Source organism: Gastrolobium bilobum, unplaced genomic scaffold, assembly GCF_033153095.1.
Source record: "Gastrolobium bilobum isolate Gb01-03AN ecotype WA unplaced genomic scaffold, APGP_CSIRO_Gbil_v1 utg48389, whole genome shotgun sequence".
In the NCBI taxonomy this organism is placed as follows: domain Eukaryota; kingdom Viridiplantae; phylum Streptophyta; class Magnoliopsida; order Fabales; family Fabaceae; genus Gastrolobium; species Gastrolobium bilobum.
The window spans coordinates 1-17,335 of NW_026896953.1; the positions used below are offsets into that span (position 1 = coordinate 1).

Below are 17,335 nucleotides of genomic sequence, written 5' to 3' on the forward strand. Positions count from 1 at the left end.
ATATTTTTAACCATTTTTAAAACAACCAATATTCTATCATCCAACGGGATCTGTCTGGTTTGGAAGAGTCTTTACTAAAACAGCTACTGAACCACTTTCTTAATTCGCAACTGTACTAAGCTTTCATGATGCTGGTGCAGTTATGTAAAACACGTTCAATATTTCTTTGGGTATATTTCAATTTGCACATGCGGTGGTTTCTTGTGTAGATTTTTATTTTTGACTTGGAATAGCTGCCAGTTAGCTCAAATATTTATAGTTTGGCTCAAAAGTCAAGATTATATTTTTTTTGAGAAGGTTATGTTTACCATCATTTTAGATATACTCCTCTTATGATCTATTTAATAGAAAAAATTAGCTTCTGTTCATTTTGAATTAATTTAATAATAATTAAATACGTGTTAGTAAGAATGATAATTCTAAAATGATAATAAGTATAATGTTAATGTTGCAATTGAATGAGTAACAAAGTAACTATTTAAATTGGAAAATATTTTATTTGTATTTTTGATTATTACTAAATTATTAAATTTTTGAACCTTATGTTTAATATTGATAAGTGAGAAAGAAAATTAATGGAATGGTAATAATATTTTGAGTATTCTAATAAAAAATGATTCAGTTAAAAGAATTTTTGTTATAATCAAGATTTTGTAGTAATTTTCTTAATTCTTACATAACAATCTTAAAAGACAAATAAAAAAGAAGAGAGAATATTTCAAGAGATGCAACCGGGATGATGGATATAAATTGTTTTATGTAATACACACAAAAATAGATGAGATCTGTTTTTTTTTTATTTCTCTCTCTTCTCCTTAGTGGGGTCCTATTTATTTTTGTGTATATTGCATGAGACAAATTGTTTCATACAACATAAAAAAAATCAAACCCATAATAAACGTATCCAATTCTTATCAATACATTTTCTTTATGTTTTGTGTAACCCATATATATATATATATATATATATATATATATATATATATATATATATATATAGAATGAAGGTACGGACAACATTTAGATTAAATTTATTAATATTTGTTGATGTTCTTGAATTAAAAAAAAAAACGTGTGCCACACCAAAAAAAAAAAGTGTATTATGAAAATACTTAACATCTATTAAATTAATATAAAATAATCAGCAAATTCTTATATTAAGAAATCTCCTTTCTAAAAGTGAGTAAAATTATCAAAGCAGAATAAAGAGCACGTAGTGTCTACAGGAATTCAACTCCCAAAAACAGTGATCAATCTCACCAGTTGAGGCAAACAAAAATTCTAGACGTGGGTGTTTAAAATAATTAATATTTAAACTAATTTATGTTTAATTTATTTGATATTAAAAATATTTATAATGAAAATCTTATTAAAAAACCGTTGGAGAAAAAGAAAAGAAACAGAAGGCACTTTTAAATTTTATCTTAAAAATTAATCTGATCAAAATATTGCTATCTAGTCAGTAGTCACAGGTCCGGGTTCATAGTGTTTTCGAAATATTAAAAATAAAACTTTGATTTGCATTATTTTCCACCTAAAAACCCATGACTTCAAACTAAAGAGTTATGTGGATTAATCATAGAGCACATCTAGTCATAAATGAGGATGATAAACCCTCCAATTATTTGAAGGTAAAGAGAACTCCAAATTAGAACTCGCAAGCAAAAGATCCATATTTGCCAACATTTGGTCATATCTAGATTAAAAGGAAAATGTTAAAATATAATAAAAAGGACATTGGGGCTACCACCCATAAAGATGACAGCCTCCAGCGAGCGAAACAAACGGAAAATCAATAGGCTATAGTAAAGTTACGCTACAGCATTGGTGGTGGTGGTGGATACACAACAAAAGGGAGAAAATAGCAGAAAAAACTGTAAACACACAAGATGCTCAATGAACTTAAAATATGCAGAATAACTTAAATTAAGCTTTGGACATCCATGAATCAAAGCCAGTACATGCCCTTGAATATCCAATTAATAAAAACTGAATAATAAATTAAGATTAAATGATTAAACATTTGAAAAAAAAAAAAAAGGAGCTGAGAATGTTGTGTCAAAGTTCATGTTAAATATAATAGTCCTAACTCAATTAATTAGCAAATTACATGTAGTTAAATAATTAAGCATGTTTTAGTGAGTAAAATTAAGTATAAGGCTTAATTAAATGAATCTGAGTCATTTTGGAGTTAAAAAGTGTACTCAGTGAAAATTAAGGGGTATAAATTGGTACTGGCAAAAGTGCCCAAATTATAAAAATAAAATTGTAAATATTCCAGACTTTTGGGTAAAGTTTGGTAATTATTGGAATTAAATAGATAGATGAACCGATACCCACATATTACCACTTAACCTATGTTAAGTGATAAAGTAACTAAAGAAAACCCATCTCCCCCCAATGACCCGTCGAACAGCAACAGAAAGGAGGAGAAGAGAAGAGAGTGAGAAGAGAGGAAGGTGAGGGGAAAACCTAGAGATTGTAAATCTCAATCATTTTGAGTGATTCAAAAGCCTAAATCGCTTAGAATCTCGCCATCATCATTAATCCAAGCTTAGTTCTTAGTGGGGAGCTTTGTGTGGTGAGATATTTCCCCAAAAAAATTCGGCCCTTTGGAGAAATTGAGGTGTTTGAGAGTTTCTACCTCCATGGAAGCTTGAGGTGCCATCAATCCTTGGTTGTGTGACCATTGGTGGTAAGATTCTAACCCTTGAACCATGTTTTCTTGGAAATTTCATGATATAGGGTTTTGAATGAATAGTGTTATGGGTTTTGTGAGAATTGGAGTAAATTGGCTATGTTGTGGTAGAATTGAGACTTAGCACATGTTGAGAAAAGTGCTAAGGATGACATTTAATCGGTGGAAATGAGCCGAGATAGTCATTTGATAATTGTTCATAATATTGGAAAATTCATGCTTGGATTGGTTAGTATTCTAGCATGTTGAACAATTAGTGAGTTGAATGATTGATTGTATCCTTGTGATGTCTAGGATTGAGACATTTGGACCGACCGTGAGTGATCAACCATTGGAGCAAGCTATGGAGCTTGATTAGCTCCATTGGATAGGTGAGTTCATGCTTATGTTTGGTATGAATTGTATAGCTTGGTTGATAGCTATGAGATGCTATTGGATGCAATATGTGTTAATTGCATTAAACCTTGTGTAGGTTTTGGTTGAGAAATGAAGTATTGTAATTGAATGACTGTGGAACCTGTTGGTGGTGAACGAAGGGAGACTGAAGCATTGAGGTAAGCCTTCGGACCTTGAGTGTAATTCCCTTGATTGTTCCACCAAGCCCTGAAAGGGTAGTGGTTGTTGATAGTGTATATAAATGCAATGAAATAGTGTAATGCTTTGTTATACATATGTGTATGCATTTGGTGTGGCATAGTGTAACACCCCGTTCTAGAACCGGTTTGTTAACATCGCATTATGATATTAAGCGCAGTTACAATCACATTGGCTCAATTAAAATCCAGATAAGTTTTTCTTTTTAAAATGACGCCGAATTTAAAATAGCCAATTGCGTGATCATAACCATATTACCTTGCGGAATCAGATAAACCAAGCTTAACATCATGTTCTTATTCCATTTTTAAACCATTAATTTACTTCTTATTTATTTCCCAACTTCTACTATATTGTAGATCTCTTCGTTAGCTACGCGTGGTTTCAAACCGCTCCTCATTTGGAGCTCTGTAGCTCAAGTTATGACAATTTTACTAACTCAGGTGTATGCTGAAAAACTACGCGGGTAGGGCGCTTAAGCTCGCTCCAGGGCGCTTAAGCGCCCACAGACAGAGGGAATTTACATTTTTTAGCCACCAAGGGCGCTTAAGCTCGCTCCAGGGCGCTTAAGCGCGCTACCTGGGCGCTTAAGCCCCCATTTTGGGCGCTAAAGCCCCATGCGGCAGAAAGCTTTTGGTCTTCACAGGTGCATCAGGGCGCTTAAGCCCCCTCATGGGCGCTTAAGCCCCCTGAGCAGGCTTAAGCCTCCATTTGCAGGCTTAAGCCCCCTCTTCTGGGCAATTTCCTATACTCATATTTTTCATGCATCTTTCTTGGGGAATCAATCCTACACATTTTACAACCTATTTAACAAGCTTGTGATATCCCTATATCATTGCTCAACTCTCATCCTCTCATCATTGATTTAACGGAAATTGGGCAGCATAATCTTTGTTTTCTCAACGTTTCCCAACTTAGCACAAGGTACCTAATTGACTTTCCAGCTCAACATATCCAATACATAAAAATACATTCATGCATTTAACTTACAGTAAGCATCATACACCAATATCTTCATTACTTACAATATTACATCATGTCTTAATTACAAATCTCATATACATGCCAAAGGACTTAGCTACAAAATGAACATGATCAAAGCAAGTAACCCTGTATCAGATACCCATTACTACTACAATGATCATGCACTAAGTCCTCCAAAATACATCATGTGGCATCAAAATATACATATAGCAATGCTAAATGGCATGCAACTCAACATGTCCAGCTATCAGGTACAGTCTACTCACGCTTCTTGCCTCGATCAACCTCACCTCTATCAGTACCTGAAATGATGCCCCACAACACGGGGTGAGATATACGAATATATCACAGTAAACCAGAGGTCCTTGGAGATCACTCCACCCTAAGGTTCACTTTGATGTACACATAATCATAATAGCTTAACACATTCTTATCCACAAGCATCACATGGACTTCCAAGAGAGATCCACTATGGGCTGTTTCTCTTAGGCTCTTACCACATGGAGATCCACATAGGGCTGTTTCCAAGGGAAGTCCTTTCCTCAATCTAGGAACCTCCAAGAGGGATCCACATAGGGCTGTTCCTCTTAGGCTCTAACCACATGGAGATCCACATAGGGCTGTTTCCAAGGGAAGTCCTTTCCTCAATCTAGGAACCTCCAAGAGGGATCCACATAGGGCTGTTCCTCTTAGGCTCTAACCACATGGAGATCCACATAGGGCTGTTTCCAAGGGAAGTTCCTACCAATCATCCTCATCATAATACTATCACGCATAACCTCAATCACAATCCTCAACCATTACCTCATTCATTATTGCTACTTCTATAATCATTCCTCAATTACTCTTAAACAATCAAACATCAACCAATAATCATCAATCAATCATAACATGTATCAATGCATGAATCAATGCATGAGCATACAATCACTATCATAATTACATATCACATCTCATAAACCATTTCTCCTCAACGGAGTATGGTGGAACACTCAATGGGATCAACCACAAGGTCCAAAGGTTTACCTTGCTCTTTGAGCTTTCCTCAATTGCACACAACCCCAAGGGTTGGTCACTCCACTTGGTCCTCTTGCCTCAATCCTATCAACACAAGGAATACAATCAAACAATGCTAACAATGCAAGGAAATCCATAGTTCCAAGCCTAGATTTCTCCAAACATCAAAGCATACTAAAATAACACTATAAACTCATTTCTACCGATTAAATGTCATTCCTAGCATTTTTCACAACATACTCTAAGCCTCATTCTTCCTTGAACATAGCCAATCTACTCAACATTTCATAAAAACCCTAAAACACTATTCATTAACCCTAAACTCATGCAAATCTCCAAGAATCATGTGAAAGAGAGTGGAAACTTACCACCAATGATCACACAATAGAGGAATGAGTGTTCCTCAAGCTTCCATGGAGGTAGAAACTCCCAAAACCCCACACTTCTCAAAAGGGGCGAATCTTTGGGGACCAATATCTCTCTCCACAAGGACTCCCACTCAAAACCAAGCTAGGATTATGAAAGAGGGGAAGATTTAGAGTAGTTTAGGCTTTTGAATCACCCAAAACGGTTGGGATTTGCTCCCACTAGGTTTTCCCTCCTTCTTCCTCTCTTCTCCCTCTCTTCTCTTCTCCTCCTTTCTGTTTGCTGTCGACGGGCAATGGGGGGGGAAATGGGTTCTTCTTTGTTCTTTAGTCACTTAACATAGGTTAAGTGACTTTAAGCGGGTATTGGTTCGTCTATCTATTCAACTCCATTAATTACCAAACTTTACCCAAAAGTCTGGAATATTATTCTAGGAATATTACTATTTTTATTTTTATATTTTGGGTACTTTCGCCAGTACCCATTTATACCCCTTAATTTTCACTGAGTACACTTTTTAACTCTAAGTGACTCAGATTCATTTAATTAAGTCTTTTACTTAATTTTACTCACTAAAACATGCTTAATTATTTAATTAAAATTAATCAATTAAATGCTTAAGTTTGGGATATTATATTCACCCCACCTTTTTAACGATTTTGTCCTCAAAATCGACAAAACCACTCATTCAATCATCTATGGATTTATCGGAGAACTCTTCTTGTGTTCCCGAAGTTACCCTATTAATCAGTTCCTCTTTTCCTCATCATCTTATCATAAGATGAAATGTTTCATTCATGATTCAATCTATGTTTTATAATTAGGTGATACTAATATGTTCAAGCACTTTTATCTTTCGTTTTCCTCCAGGGTCATACCTATTCACTTGATATTTACCTTCTGCGGTCCTACTAATAACCTCATACATAAAATCTCATCTGATGGAACTTCCAAGAGAGATCCGCTATGGGCTGTTTCTCTTAGGTATCTGACCACAAGGAGGTCCCGAAGGCTAACTCCAAGGGAAGTTCCCCTCAATCTGGGCCTTTCATGAGAATTCTCTATCTCATAGGATACTATCCTCATGGAGGTAATACCACTACATCCATGGAAAGGTCATTGCATACAATTTACCATCTTTTAGCAATCAATACATAGTCTAGTCTTTAATTACTAGACATAACGAATCACACAATCATAATTGAGTCCACAGTCTAAGCATGTGTGGCTCCAACCTCAATAAACTATGCATGTCATATTAATCTACATGCGTCATACCTCCCGTCAAGCGTGGGAACCTCTCTAGCTGGGGTTGGGTCGAAGTGCTAACATTTGCCGCTGCTGGAAGGTCATAGACCACTTGCACATGAGCAACTCGTCCCACGATCTGGGGACAATCCCTCGCATAGTGACCAGGTCTAGCACACTTGAAACATACGTTTTGACCCATCAAACAAACGCCCTTGTGATGCCTCCCACAGTTGTCACACTGGGGCACAAGAGGTCTTTCATTGTCCCAACTCTGTTGACTCCCGCTTCTCTTAAACTTTTCCTCAGATTGTTTAGCTTGTAATCTTTCTTTAATATTCCTGTCATCCATCTTCTTACCCTTTTCTGAAGTAGAGCCAGTTGCTCCACTAGCACCAGATGCTTGTGCCTCGGAAGACTTCTTACTTTTCAGCACACCATAAACTTCTTCCACCTTCCGGCATTGGTTCACGAATCTACTAAACTCTCGGATGTCACAATTTGACATCTTTCGAGACATCTTCTCATTTAGACCCCATTGAAATTTAGAGGTCATCTCGGCCGGAATGGGTAAGGCTCTCCCATAGTTAGCATATTTCACCAATTCATTGAACTTGGCGAAATATTGGTCAATTGTCATCGACCCTTGCTTGAGATCGTTATACTCATTCTGTTTCTGTTCCCTAGCCTCCCTAGGAAAATAGTTATCCAAGAACAATGTCTCGAACAACCGCCAGGTGATTTCCCGGCCTTCAGCTTCTAATGGCTGCACGGTATTGGTCCACCAATCTTCCGCTTCCTCTTCCAGCATATAAACAGAGTAGATTAACTTCATTGCGTCAGGGCATCTCATCACCCTGAATATCTTCTCCATAGCTTGGAGCCATTTCGCAGCCGCCATTGGCTCATAACCTCCCTTAAAAGAAGGAGGTTTGTGTTTTCGGAAAGCCATCAATCTTCTTTCTTCAGCTTCATGCTCGTCAACACGCTCAACACGTGGTTGACGGACCTCAGTGTGATGGCTATGACTATCAGAATGGTGGCTAGCCTCACCTTCATTGTTACCCGCTACACCCTCTTCCTGTGAAGGAGGTGGAGAAGGCGTAGCAGTGTGAGGAGGAGGAGTGGGTTGCCGGTTCACGGGCCTAGGACCCCTCAACGTCCTCAACTCGGTCATCATCGCGGCCATAGCAGTCCGCGAGTCTTCATTTGTCTTTAACAAATTTTCATTGGCTTGCCTGCTAGCAGCCAACTCCCTCTGAACGGCTGCAAGAGCTTCAACCACGGGATCAGGTTGTACGCCCGTTGCCCCACAGCCACTTCTGGGCCTCACAAGAGCAGCCAAAACAGGTTCTGGCTGAGCATTGGTGTTTGATGGTCCGGGGTTGTTTCGGTGCCTCGTCATGTCACTACACATGTTACACAAAGAAGTGAGTTGATCAGGCCCACACTTAGTGATCACAAATGCAATAATCATCAAGAGTACTAAAACAACTATAAAGCATCAAACACTAAGCATACTCAACAATAGCTAACAGTTATTCCCTACGAAACTGCTCTGATACCATAAAATGTAACACCCCGTTCTAGAACCGGTTTGTTAACATCGCATTATGATATTAAGCGCAGTTACAATCACATGGGTTCAATTAAAATCCGGTTAAATTTTTCATTTTAAAACATGCCGAATTTATAATGCCCAATTGCGTGATCATAACCATATTACTTTGCGGAATCAGATAAACCAAGCTTAACATCATGTTCTTATTCCATTTTTAAACCATTAATTTACTTCTTATTTATTTCCCAACTTCTACTATATTGTAGATTTCTTCGTTAGCTACGCGTGGTTTCAAACCGCTCCTCATTTGGAGCTCTGTAGCTCAAGTTATGACAATTTTACTAACTCAGGTGTATGCTGAAAAACTACGCGGGCAGGGCGCTTAAGCTCGCTCCAGGGCGCTTAAGCGCCCACAGACAGAGGGAATTTACATTTTTTAGCCACCAAGGGCGCTTAAGCTCGCTCCAGGGCGCTTAAGCGCGCTACCTGGGCGCTTAAGCCCCCATTTTGGGCGCTAAAGCCCCATGCGGCAGAAAGCTTTTGGTCTTCACAGGTGCATCAGGGCGCTTAAGCCCCCTCATGGGCGCTTAAGCCCCCTGAGCAGGCTTAAGCCTCCATTTGCAGGCTTAAGCCCCCTCTTCTGGGCAATTTCCTATACTCATATTTTTCATGCATCTTTCTTGGGGAATCAATCCTACACATTTTACAACCTATTTAACAAGCTTGTGATATCCCTATATCATTGCTCAACTCTCATCCTCTCATCATTGATTTAACGGAAATTGGGCAGCATAATCTTTGTTTTCTCAACGTTTCCCAACTTAGCACAAGGTACCTAATTGACTTTCCAGCTCAACATATCCAATACATAAAAATACATTCATGCATTTAACTTACAGTAAGCATCATACACCAATATCTTCATTACTTACAATATTACATCATGTCTTAATTACAAATCTCATATACATGCCAAAGGACTTAGCTACAAAATGAACATGATCAAAGCAAGTAACCCTGTATCAGATACCCATTACTACTACAATGATCATGCACTAAGTCCTCCAAAATACATCATGTGGCATCAAAATATACATATAGCAATGCTAAATGGCATGCAACTCAACATGTCCAGCTATCAGGTACAGTCTACTCACGCTTCTTGCCTCGATCAACCTCACCTCTATCAGTACCTGAAATGATGCCCCACAACACGGGGTGAGATATACGAATATATCACAGTAAACCAGAGGTCCTTGGAGATCACTCCACCCTAAGGTTCACTTTGATGTACACATAATCATAATAGCTTAACACATTCTTATCCACAAGCATCACATGGAATTCCAAGAGAGATCCACTATGGGCTGTTTCTCTTAGGCTCTTACCACATGGAGATCCACATAGGGCTGTTTCCAAGGGAAGTCCTTTCCTCAATCTATTCCAAGAGAGATCCTCAAAGGGCTGTTTCTCTTAGGCGCTTACCACATGGAAATCCACCTAGGGCTGTTTCCAAGGGAAGTCCTTTCCTCAATCTAGGAACCTCCAAGAGGGATCCACATAGGGCTGTTCCTCTTAGGCTCTAACCACATGGAGATCCACATAGGGCTGTTTCCAAGGGAAGTTCCTACTAATCATCCTCATCATAATACTATCACTTATAACCTCAATCACAATCCTCAACCATTACCTCATTCATTATTGCTACTTCTATAATCATTCCTCAATTACTCTTAAACAATCAAACATCAACCAATAATCATCAATCAATCATAACATGTATCAATGCATGAATCAATGCATGAGCATACAATCACTATCATAATTACATATCACATCTCATAAACCATTTCTCCTCAACGGAGTATGGTGGAACACTCAATGGGATCAACCACAAGGTCCAAAGGTTTACCTTGCTCTTTGAGCTTTCCTCAATTGCACACAACCCCAAGGGTTGGTCACTCCACTTGGTCCTCTTGCCTCAATCCTATGAACACAAGGAATACAATCAAACAATGCTAACAATGCAAGGAAATCCATAGTTCCAAGCCTAGATTTCTCCAAACATCAAAGCATACTAAAATAACACTATAAACTCATTTCTACCGATTAAATGTCATTCCTAGCATTTTTCACAACATACTCTAAGCCTCATTCTTCCTTGAACATAGCCAATCTACTCAACATTTCATAAAAACCCTAAAACACTATTCATTAACCCTAAACTCATGCAAATCTCCAAGAATCATGTGAAAGAGAGTGGAAACTTACCACCAATGATCACACAATAGAGGAATGAGTGTTCCTCAAGCTTCCATGGAGGTAGAAACTCCCAAAACCCCACACTTCTCAAAAGGGGCGAATCTTTGGGGACCAATATCTCTCTCCACAAGGACTCCCACTCAAAACCAAGCTAGGATTATGAAAGAGGGGAAGATTTAGAGTAGTTTAGGCTTTTGAATCACCCAAAACGGTTGGGATTTGCTCCCACTAGGTTTTCCCTCCTTCTTCTCTCTCTCTCTCTCTCTCTCTTCCTCCTTTCTGTTTGCTGTCGACGGGCAATGGGGGGGGGGGGGGGGAAATGGGTTCTTCTTTGTTCTTTAGTCACTTAACATAGGTTAAGTGACTTTAAGCGGGTATTGGTTCGTCTATCTATTCAACTCCATTAATTACCAAACTTTACCCAAAAGTCTGGAATATTATTCTAGGAATATTACTATTTTTATTTTTATATTTTGGGTACTTTCGCCAGTACCCATTTATACCCCTTAATTTTCACTGAGTACATTTTTTAACTCTAAGTGACTCAGATTCATTTAATTAAGTCTTTTACTTAATTTTACTCACTAAAACATGCTTAATTATTTAATTAAAATTAATCAATTAAATGCTTAAGTTTGGGATATTATAGCATGGAAGTTGCTCGAAGTAAGGAAGGAATTTCCTTAACTCAGAAAAAATACATTCTAGACCTGTTGCAAGAAACAGGTATGCTTGGGTGCAAGCCAGCAGAGACTCCAATTGAAGCTAATATCAAGATGGGAGTTGAGGACGGGGAAGATGTTGATAAGGAGCAGTACCAGAGACTAGTGGGGAAATTAATCTATTTGTCTCACACTCGTCCTGATATTGCTTTTGCTGTGAGCATGGTTAGCCAATTCATGCATTCTCCTAAGGAAAAACACCTTAGTGCTGTTTATAGAATTCTCAAGTACCTCAAAAACACCCCTGGTCGAGGAATTCTCTTTAAAAAGGGGAACAAAAGGATGATTGAAGTTTATACAGATGCAGACTGGGCTGGCTCTGCAATGGACCGAAGATCTACTTCAGGATATTGTACTTATGTCTGGGAAAACCTTGTGACCTGGAGAAGTAAGAAACAAACTGTTGTTGCAAGAAGCAGTGCAGAAGCGGAATTTCGGGCTTTAGCCCATGGTATTTGTGAAGGAATTTGGTTAAGAAGGCTTCTGGAAGAGTTGAAGATCTCTTATTCCCTACCTATCATATTATATTGTGATAATAAAGCTGCTATCAGCATTGCTCAAAATCCTGTCCATCATGACAGAACAAAACATGTGGAAGTCGATCGTCACTTTATCAAAGAAAAATTAGAAGACGGTAGTGTATGCTTGTCATATATACCTACCAAGGAACAAACAGCAGATATTCTCACCAAAGGTTTACTTAAGCCGACCTTTGAGGATTTGATCAGCAAGTTGGGAATGATCAATATATATCTCCCAACTTGAGGGGGAGTGTAGAATATTCTAGATTATCATTTATTACTTCCTTGCTATTTGTTCCCTTATTTATTAATGTCTCTTGTTATTGTAAATAAGCCTCTTAGTTTACTGTTGCTATTTATTAGCATTGTTCTTTGTACTCAATATAAATAGGACCTATTGGGTCTCTCAATGTAATCAATCAATAGTGTTATACAGAAAAACACTCTTTCTTTTCATCAGGTAATCTAGTGTCCCTAGCTTCTTGAGAGCAAAAGTAGAATTCAAGTTAGATATTCTTTTTGGCCTTGTACTACTTTAATTGAACAATCTAGGTTTTCCTTTACTTTGAAAACTCATTTACACATAAGAGCCTTTAAAGCATTACTGCCAAATTATAATTGTATTACTGCCAAACATTTGGGATCAACCAAGACTATTCAGGAGTGGAAGGTTCCAAGTGAGTCAATAAAATAATAGCGAGCGTAGATCTAGTTTTCATAGGATGAGGACTATAAGGAGGAATAACAGAGGATGAGGGTTGATAATTAGAATAGGAAGGACATGATGAGGAATAACAAAGTTTGTGGTATAGAGTCACCAATATATTGAGGCCATGGCCTTTAGATCTAACTCTGGCAGTCTTATAGTTGAAGCTACTATAAGGTTTACCTTTGGAACGGTTGGCAGGAAACACCTCTCTATATGCTTGAAATAGTTGTGTATGACCATACGATGTTTGAACCGTATGGCATCATGGTGGATTGGCGGGTAAGGTTGTAGTAACAACATGAGTGGGGGAAAGGGAGTTAAGAGTGGAAGGGAGAGAGGGGAATCAAGATTGTTGAGAAGTCTTGGATTAGTCCTTGGAAGAGACTAGAACCTCTCGAAATCTTTGGAATTGGTTTATTTCATTTTCTTGTATTTTCTTTTCCATCAGCTTGTAATTTCCCATATTGATACTGATATCGTACTGATATCAGTGAAATATACACAAATTACATGTTTCTCATTCTATTCGTGGTTCGATTCATACTTGGTTCCTATCACCATGTTTTATTTGATAATAACTCATTGCTTTCTGCTTTAAGTTGTATTCCACATGTGCAATAATTACATATTCTGTTTTTCTTGCTTATCAATAAAAATTATTATTTTTTTCTTACTGCTAATGCTGGTCTTTCCAGATTTGACTTTTCGAACTCATATATATGGCTTGAATTTTACAATGCTCCATTGGCAAAAGACATCTCCTTAATTTGTAATGTAAGGAACTTTGTCCTATGACTCTTATATTGTTTTACATTCCCCATGATGCACATATGTCTATGTTATGAAATTTTGTTGAATTTGGGTCTTTGCAGACTTTACGATCATGGCACATTATTGGACGTCTTGGTGGATGCAATGCCATGAATATGCAAGTGAGTTTTTCTCTTCTGCCATGGATACCAAGTTTTCTTTCTCTCTCTCTTTTACGGTGGATTTTTCAAACGACTACGTTGCTTATAGAGCTAGCATCATTACTACAGCTGTCACAGTCTCCAATAGATAAACGACCAAGTTACGATTATATTCAGGGAGCAAATGTGACACCAACTACATTTTACAACATTGGGGATCTTGAGGTTCAAGACAACTTGGCTCGAATATGGTGCACCACCAATTGCATATTCTTTTCTGTTAATGCTTTGTTATACATGTTGATGTAATTTGAAGTGCGAATACTAATATGTTCTTCTTGTGATGTAACAGGGTGGATATTGGATCTTATGAACCGTTGATTCTGGATGTTTTGGTAAATGCATTGACACAGATAAGCTCCGAGTATGATCTCCACTTGCTTTATTCTATTGATTAATTACTTAAAAAAAAAACGGGGACTAACCAACCAAAGCCATTTAGGATGAACAGTTCTTTTGATAATTTGCATGAGCAATATTAGAAAATAGAAGTTGTAGATTATCATTTTGATTGGTGCTCACGAATCTTTCAAGGAAAGATTAAAATATCGGACATTTGTGTTGCATGTAACATGACTCTTCAAATCCTAATCGGACAGTTAAAAATTTGTTGTGTTGGAGTGTGTTTGTGTCATCTCATGAGCCCCATGTTAGTGTCCTTGCTTCTCAGCACTCTTGCTCTAAAAGATTTGATATACACACGCATGCATGTATGTGTGTGTGATGAGTTATTTTTTGTTCAGCTCCTCTAGCTTATCCTTGCTTTAGTACTCATGTTTGGCATATTAGATAAAAAGTTTTAGTATTTTTATTTTTTATTTTTCTTAGATGTTTATTTTAATCCCATCTATTTTCTTTGGTTTTTGTTTGTGATAGTTATGTTGGGATCAAGCAAGTAGTGTTTGGTGGAGGAGAATTTGAGAATTGGAATGAGAATTTGACATCAGAGGATTCAGGTTTTAATGTTCACAAGATCTAAGCCAATTTTAACGAATTGAGGTCAATGAAGAGTAAGTCATCAAATGTATTATTACTAAGTAGTAGACTGAACAATAGGCAAAGTTGTAAGCATTTCTCCTGGCTATATATTGGACTGTTTAATGGCATGTACTAAAGCTTGCGGAATATGTGTAGAAATGTTTGAAGTATAGCAGAGCTGAAATATATGATGGCAACTTGGCTGAGTATACTTTTATTTATAAAAATGATGGTCCAGATAAGACACAGGATAATGAAAAAGAAAGTATCTTTTATTCTGTAAGTTTCACAATTTTAAAAAAAACCATTCTCTTAAATCCGTTTAGCGAGTGTGAGATGGAGGAAATTCTTGTGCGCAGCTTTACTCTTGTATAATTGCAAAGAGGCTGTTTCCTGGATTCGAACCAAGAAAATTAAAAAAAAGTGAAGAAAATTTGGAAAAACAGTCTACTGATGATACGAACATACTGGAAATGCCTGATCAAAATCTTAAACAAGATGGCATTCACAATAAAACAATAAATCATTATGTTAGTAACCAGAACTGAAACTGATTTTGTTAAGAATAATGATTATCAGTGAGGTCTAATCGATCATTAGAATAAATAATTGATTATTAAAAAGAATAATTGATATATTTATCAGAATCGAAGAGTCTAATTGTTCTCTGTTTGTCCAAATAATTAATTATTTGTTCAAATAATCAATTCTTTGGTAAATCTAAAGAGTTTTAAACTCTAGAGAAATTAAAAATAGTCGATTATGACTTTAGATAATAATTATTTGGTTTGTTATTTCTCATGTTATAGGAGATAAATTTATTTCTTATACATATATAAAAATGTGTGAGATCTATGTGAGGAAAGAAAATATGGATTTTATAAATTTTTATATGTGTGTAGGAGATAAAAATTATCTCCTATAACATGAGAAATAATAAACCCATAATTATTTCATGTTTTAAAAGAAAAATCCAAACCCTAAATACTTATGTTGAAAAGAAAGAAAAAGAAGTAAAGGTAGAGAGTAAGGGAGGAAAAGAAAAAGGAGAGTAAATGAGAAAACAAGTGAAAAAGCTTATGGTTGGATTGTGGGGTCTTGAGGAGAACTTTTATGTGCTCCAGGAGAATATGGTCCCCCACCAAAAATAGAAAAAAGTGGGATATGAGTGTTAATAAATATAAAGGCAAGGATAATATAAAAATATTATTTTTTACTATATTTGATAAAAGGAAGCGATAAGAAGAAATTCCTATCAACCATAGAGTAACTTGCAGAAAACAAGTGAGCTAAAGTGTTACAAGTTGAAATTTGTCATCTTAACGTAATTGAAAATCACCTTCTGGCATAGAACTTAAGTAGTGGTTCTTAACATGCTTTAGAAGTGAGAAAGATAGGGATGCAAGAAAAATATTGTATACCACCAATGTGCTAGTGACAGAAAATTAATTAATGAAAACATGTGATAAGCACATGCTTGGGACAGCGTAAAACTCAAACCTTAACGGATTTATAGCTTTATATCTCAAGTTAAGGTTTTTAGAAAAGGAGAAAATATGAAATATAGATTAGTATAGTTGTGCCTAAAAGGAAATAATGTGTCAAACTTCCAAGCTTGGGTGGGAAACTAGGTTTGAAGGGTATTCTGTCGTAGCATATTAGCTAGTATAGTTGACTTCAAATTGAGTTGATAGCTATAGATTTCAAATATTATGGCTTTGATAGAAGGACTATTTAATAAATGTCCTTATCGTGTTTAACAAGGATGTAAATGCGCTAGGTCGGTTTATAGGGGCTTACGGTCTAATTTATATTAGGTCAGACTTGACCTATTACAAATAGTAAAATAGAATAAGCCTAGACTTTTAAAAAAATCTATTTAGAAAATAGACCATAGACTTTTTTGTACATGTCGGACCTATAAGTCTACAGGTCGGCCTATATCATATTATTTATTTGGGAAAAATGTATATACTTTTAAATTACACAACTTACATCCTTTCACTCTCACAAAGAGGTGGGACCTACAACTTTATTTTTTTTGTCAACTCTCTCTCCTCTTTTATCTATCTCTTTCTCTCTCTTAAAATGACACAACTTTACATCCTTCAAAATTATACACACTTTTCCCTATTTATTTTAAGGGGAAGGATCTGTTTACAAACTTTTTTTACAAATTATTACAAATTACACTATATACTCCCGAGAGAGCATAATGTAACCTAGTGTTCTCCCGGGAGAACATAGCGTAGTTTATAAGAGTTTGTAAATATAACCCTCTCTCTTTATTTAAATAAAATAAATAAAATTATTATTTTAATAATTTTGAATAATAAAGTAATATTATTTTAGTTTTCTTTTAATTGTTTAATGTTTAATAGGCTTAAATAGGCTAACATGCCTAGGTCAAGGCTTTTATTTTTTAAATATAAGTCAAATCAGACTTGTAATTTGGAGCCTACACAGGCTAATAGTCCAGGCCAGACCCAGTATTTTTTACACAGGCTTAATCTATTTAAGTCAAAGCCTATCGTAGCCTAACTTATTTATACCCTAGTGTCTAATACTAGTCTTGACTTTTGACTTTAAGTTGGCGATAAATTTTAACTAAAATTTATATAGAATCGAGGAAGTGTTGTCACAAATGGGTATGTCATTCAAATGTATGATTATCTATGGATGTATATAATTATTTGTTTTTGAA

The 17,335-nt window shown here is 36.4% G+C and overlaps 1 protein-coding gene and 2 long non-coding RNA genes across 3 annotated transcripts; 1 reads left to right on the plus strand and 2 right to left on the minus strand.

Annotated features, from left to right (window-relative positions):
* Positions 1-4,319: 4,319 nt before the first annotated feature.
* Positions 4,320-5,944, minus strand: LOC133302955 (uncharacterized). Its single transcript, XR_009750409.1, has 3 exons — positions 5,662-5,944; positions 5,303-5,377; positions 4,320-4,578 (listed from the first exon to the last, which is right to left on the minus strand). It is a non-coding gene; the product is annotated as an uncharacterized LOC133302955 (long non-coding RNA).
* A 3,454-nt stretch (positions 5,945-9,398) lies between these two features.
* LOC133302956 (uncharacterized) lies at positions 9,399-10,967 on the minus strand. The gene is made up of 3 exons (XR_009750410.1): positions 10,740-10,967; positions 10,381-10,455; positions 9,399-9,661 (listed from the first exon to the last, which is right to left on the minus strand). It is a non-coding gene; the product is annotated as an uncharacterized LOC133302956 (long non-coding RNA).
* A 1,839-nt stretch (positions 10,968-12,806) lies between these two features.
* On the plus strand, positions 12,807-14,823 carry LOC133302957 (uncharacterized). Its single transcript, XM_061502775.1, has 6 exons — positions 12,807-12,856; positions 13,378-13,456; positions 13,555-13,614; positions 13,723-13,844; positions 13,946-14,017; positions 14,530-14,823. The coding sequence occupies exons 1-6, from the start codon at positions 12,807-12,809 to the stop codon at positions 14,630-14,632; spliced, it is 486 nt and encodes a 161-aa protein (XP_061358759.1). The 3' UTR covers positions 14,633-14,823.
* Positions 14,824-17,335: the final 2,512 nt, after the last annotated feature.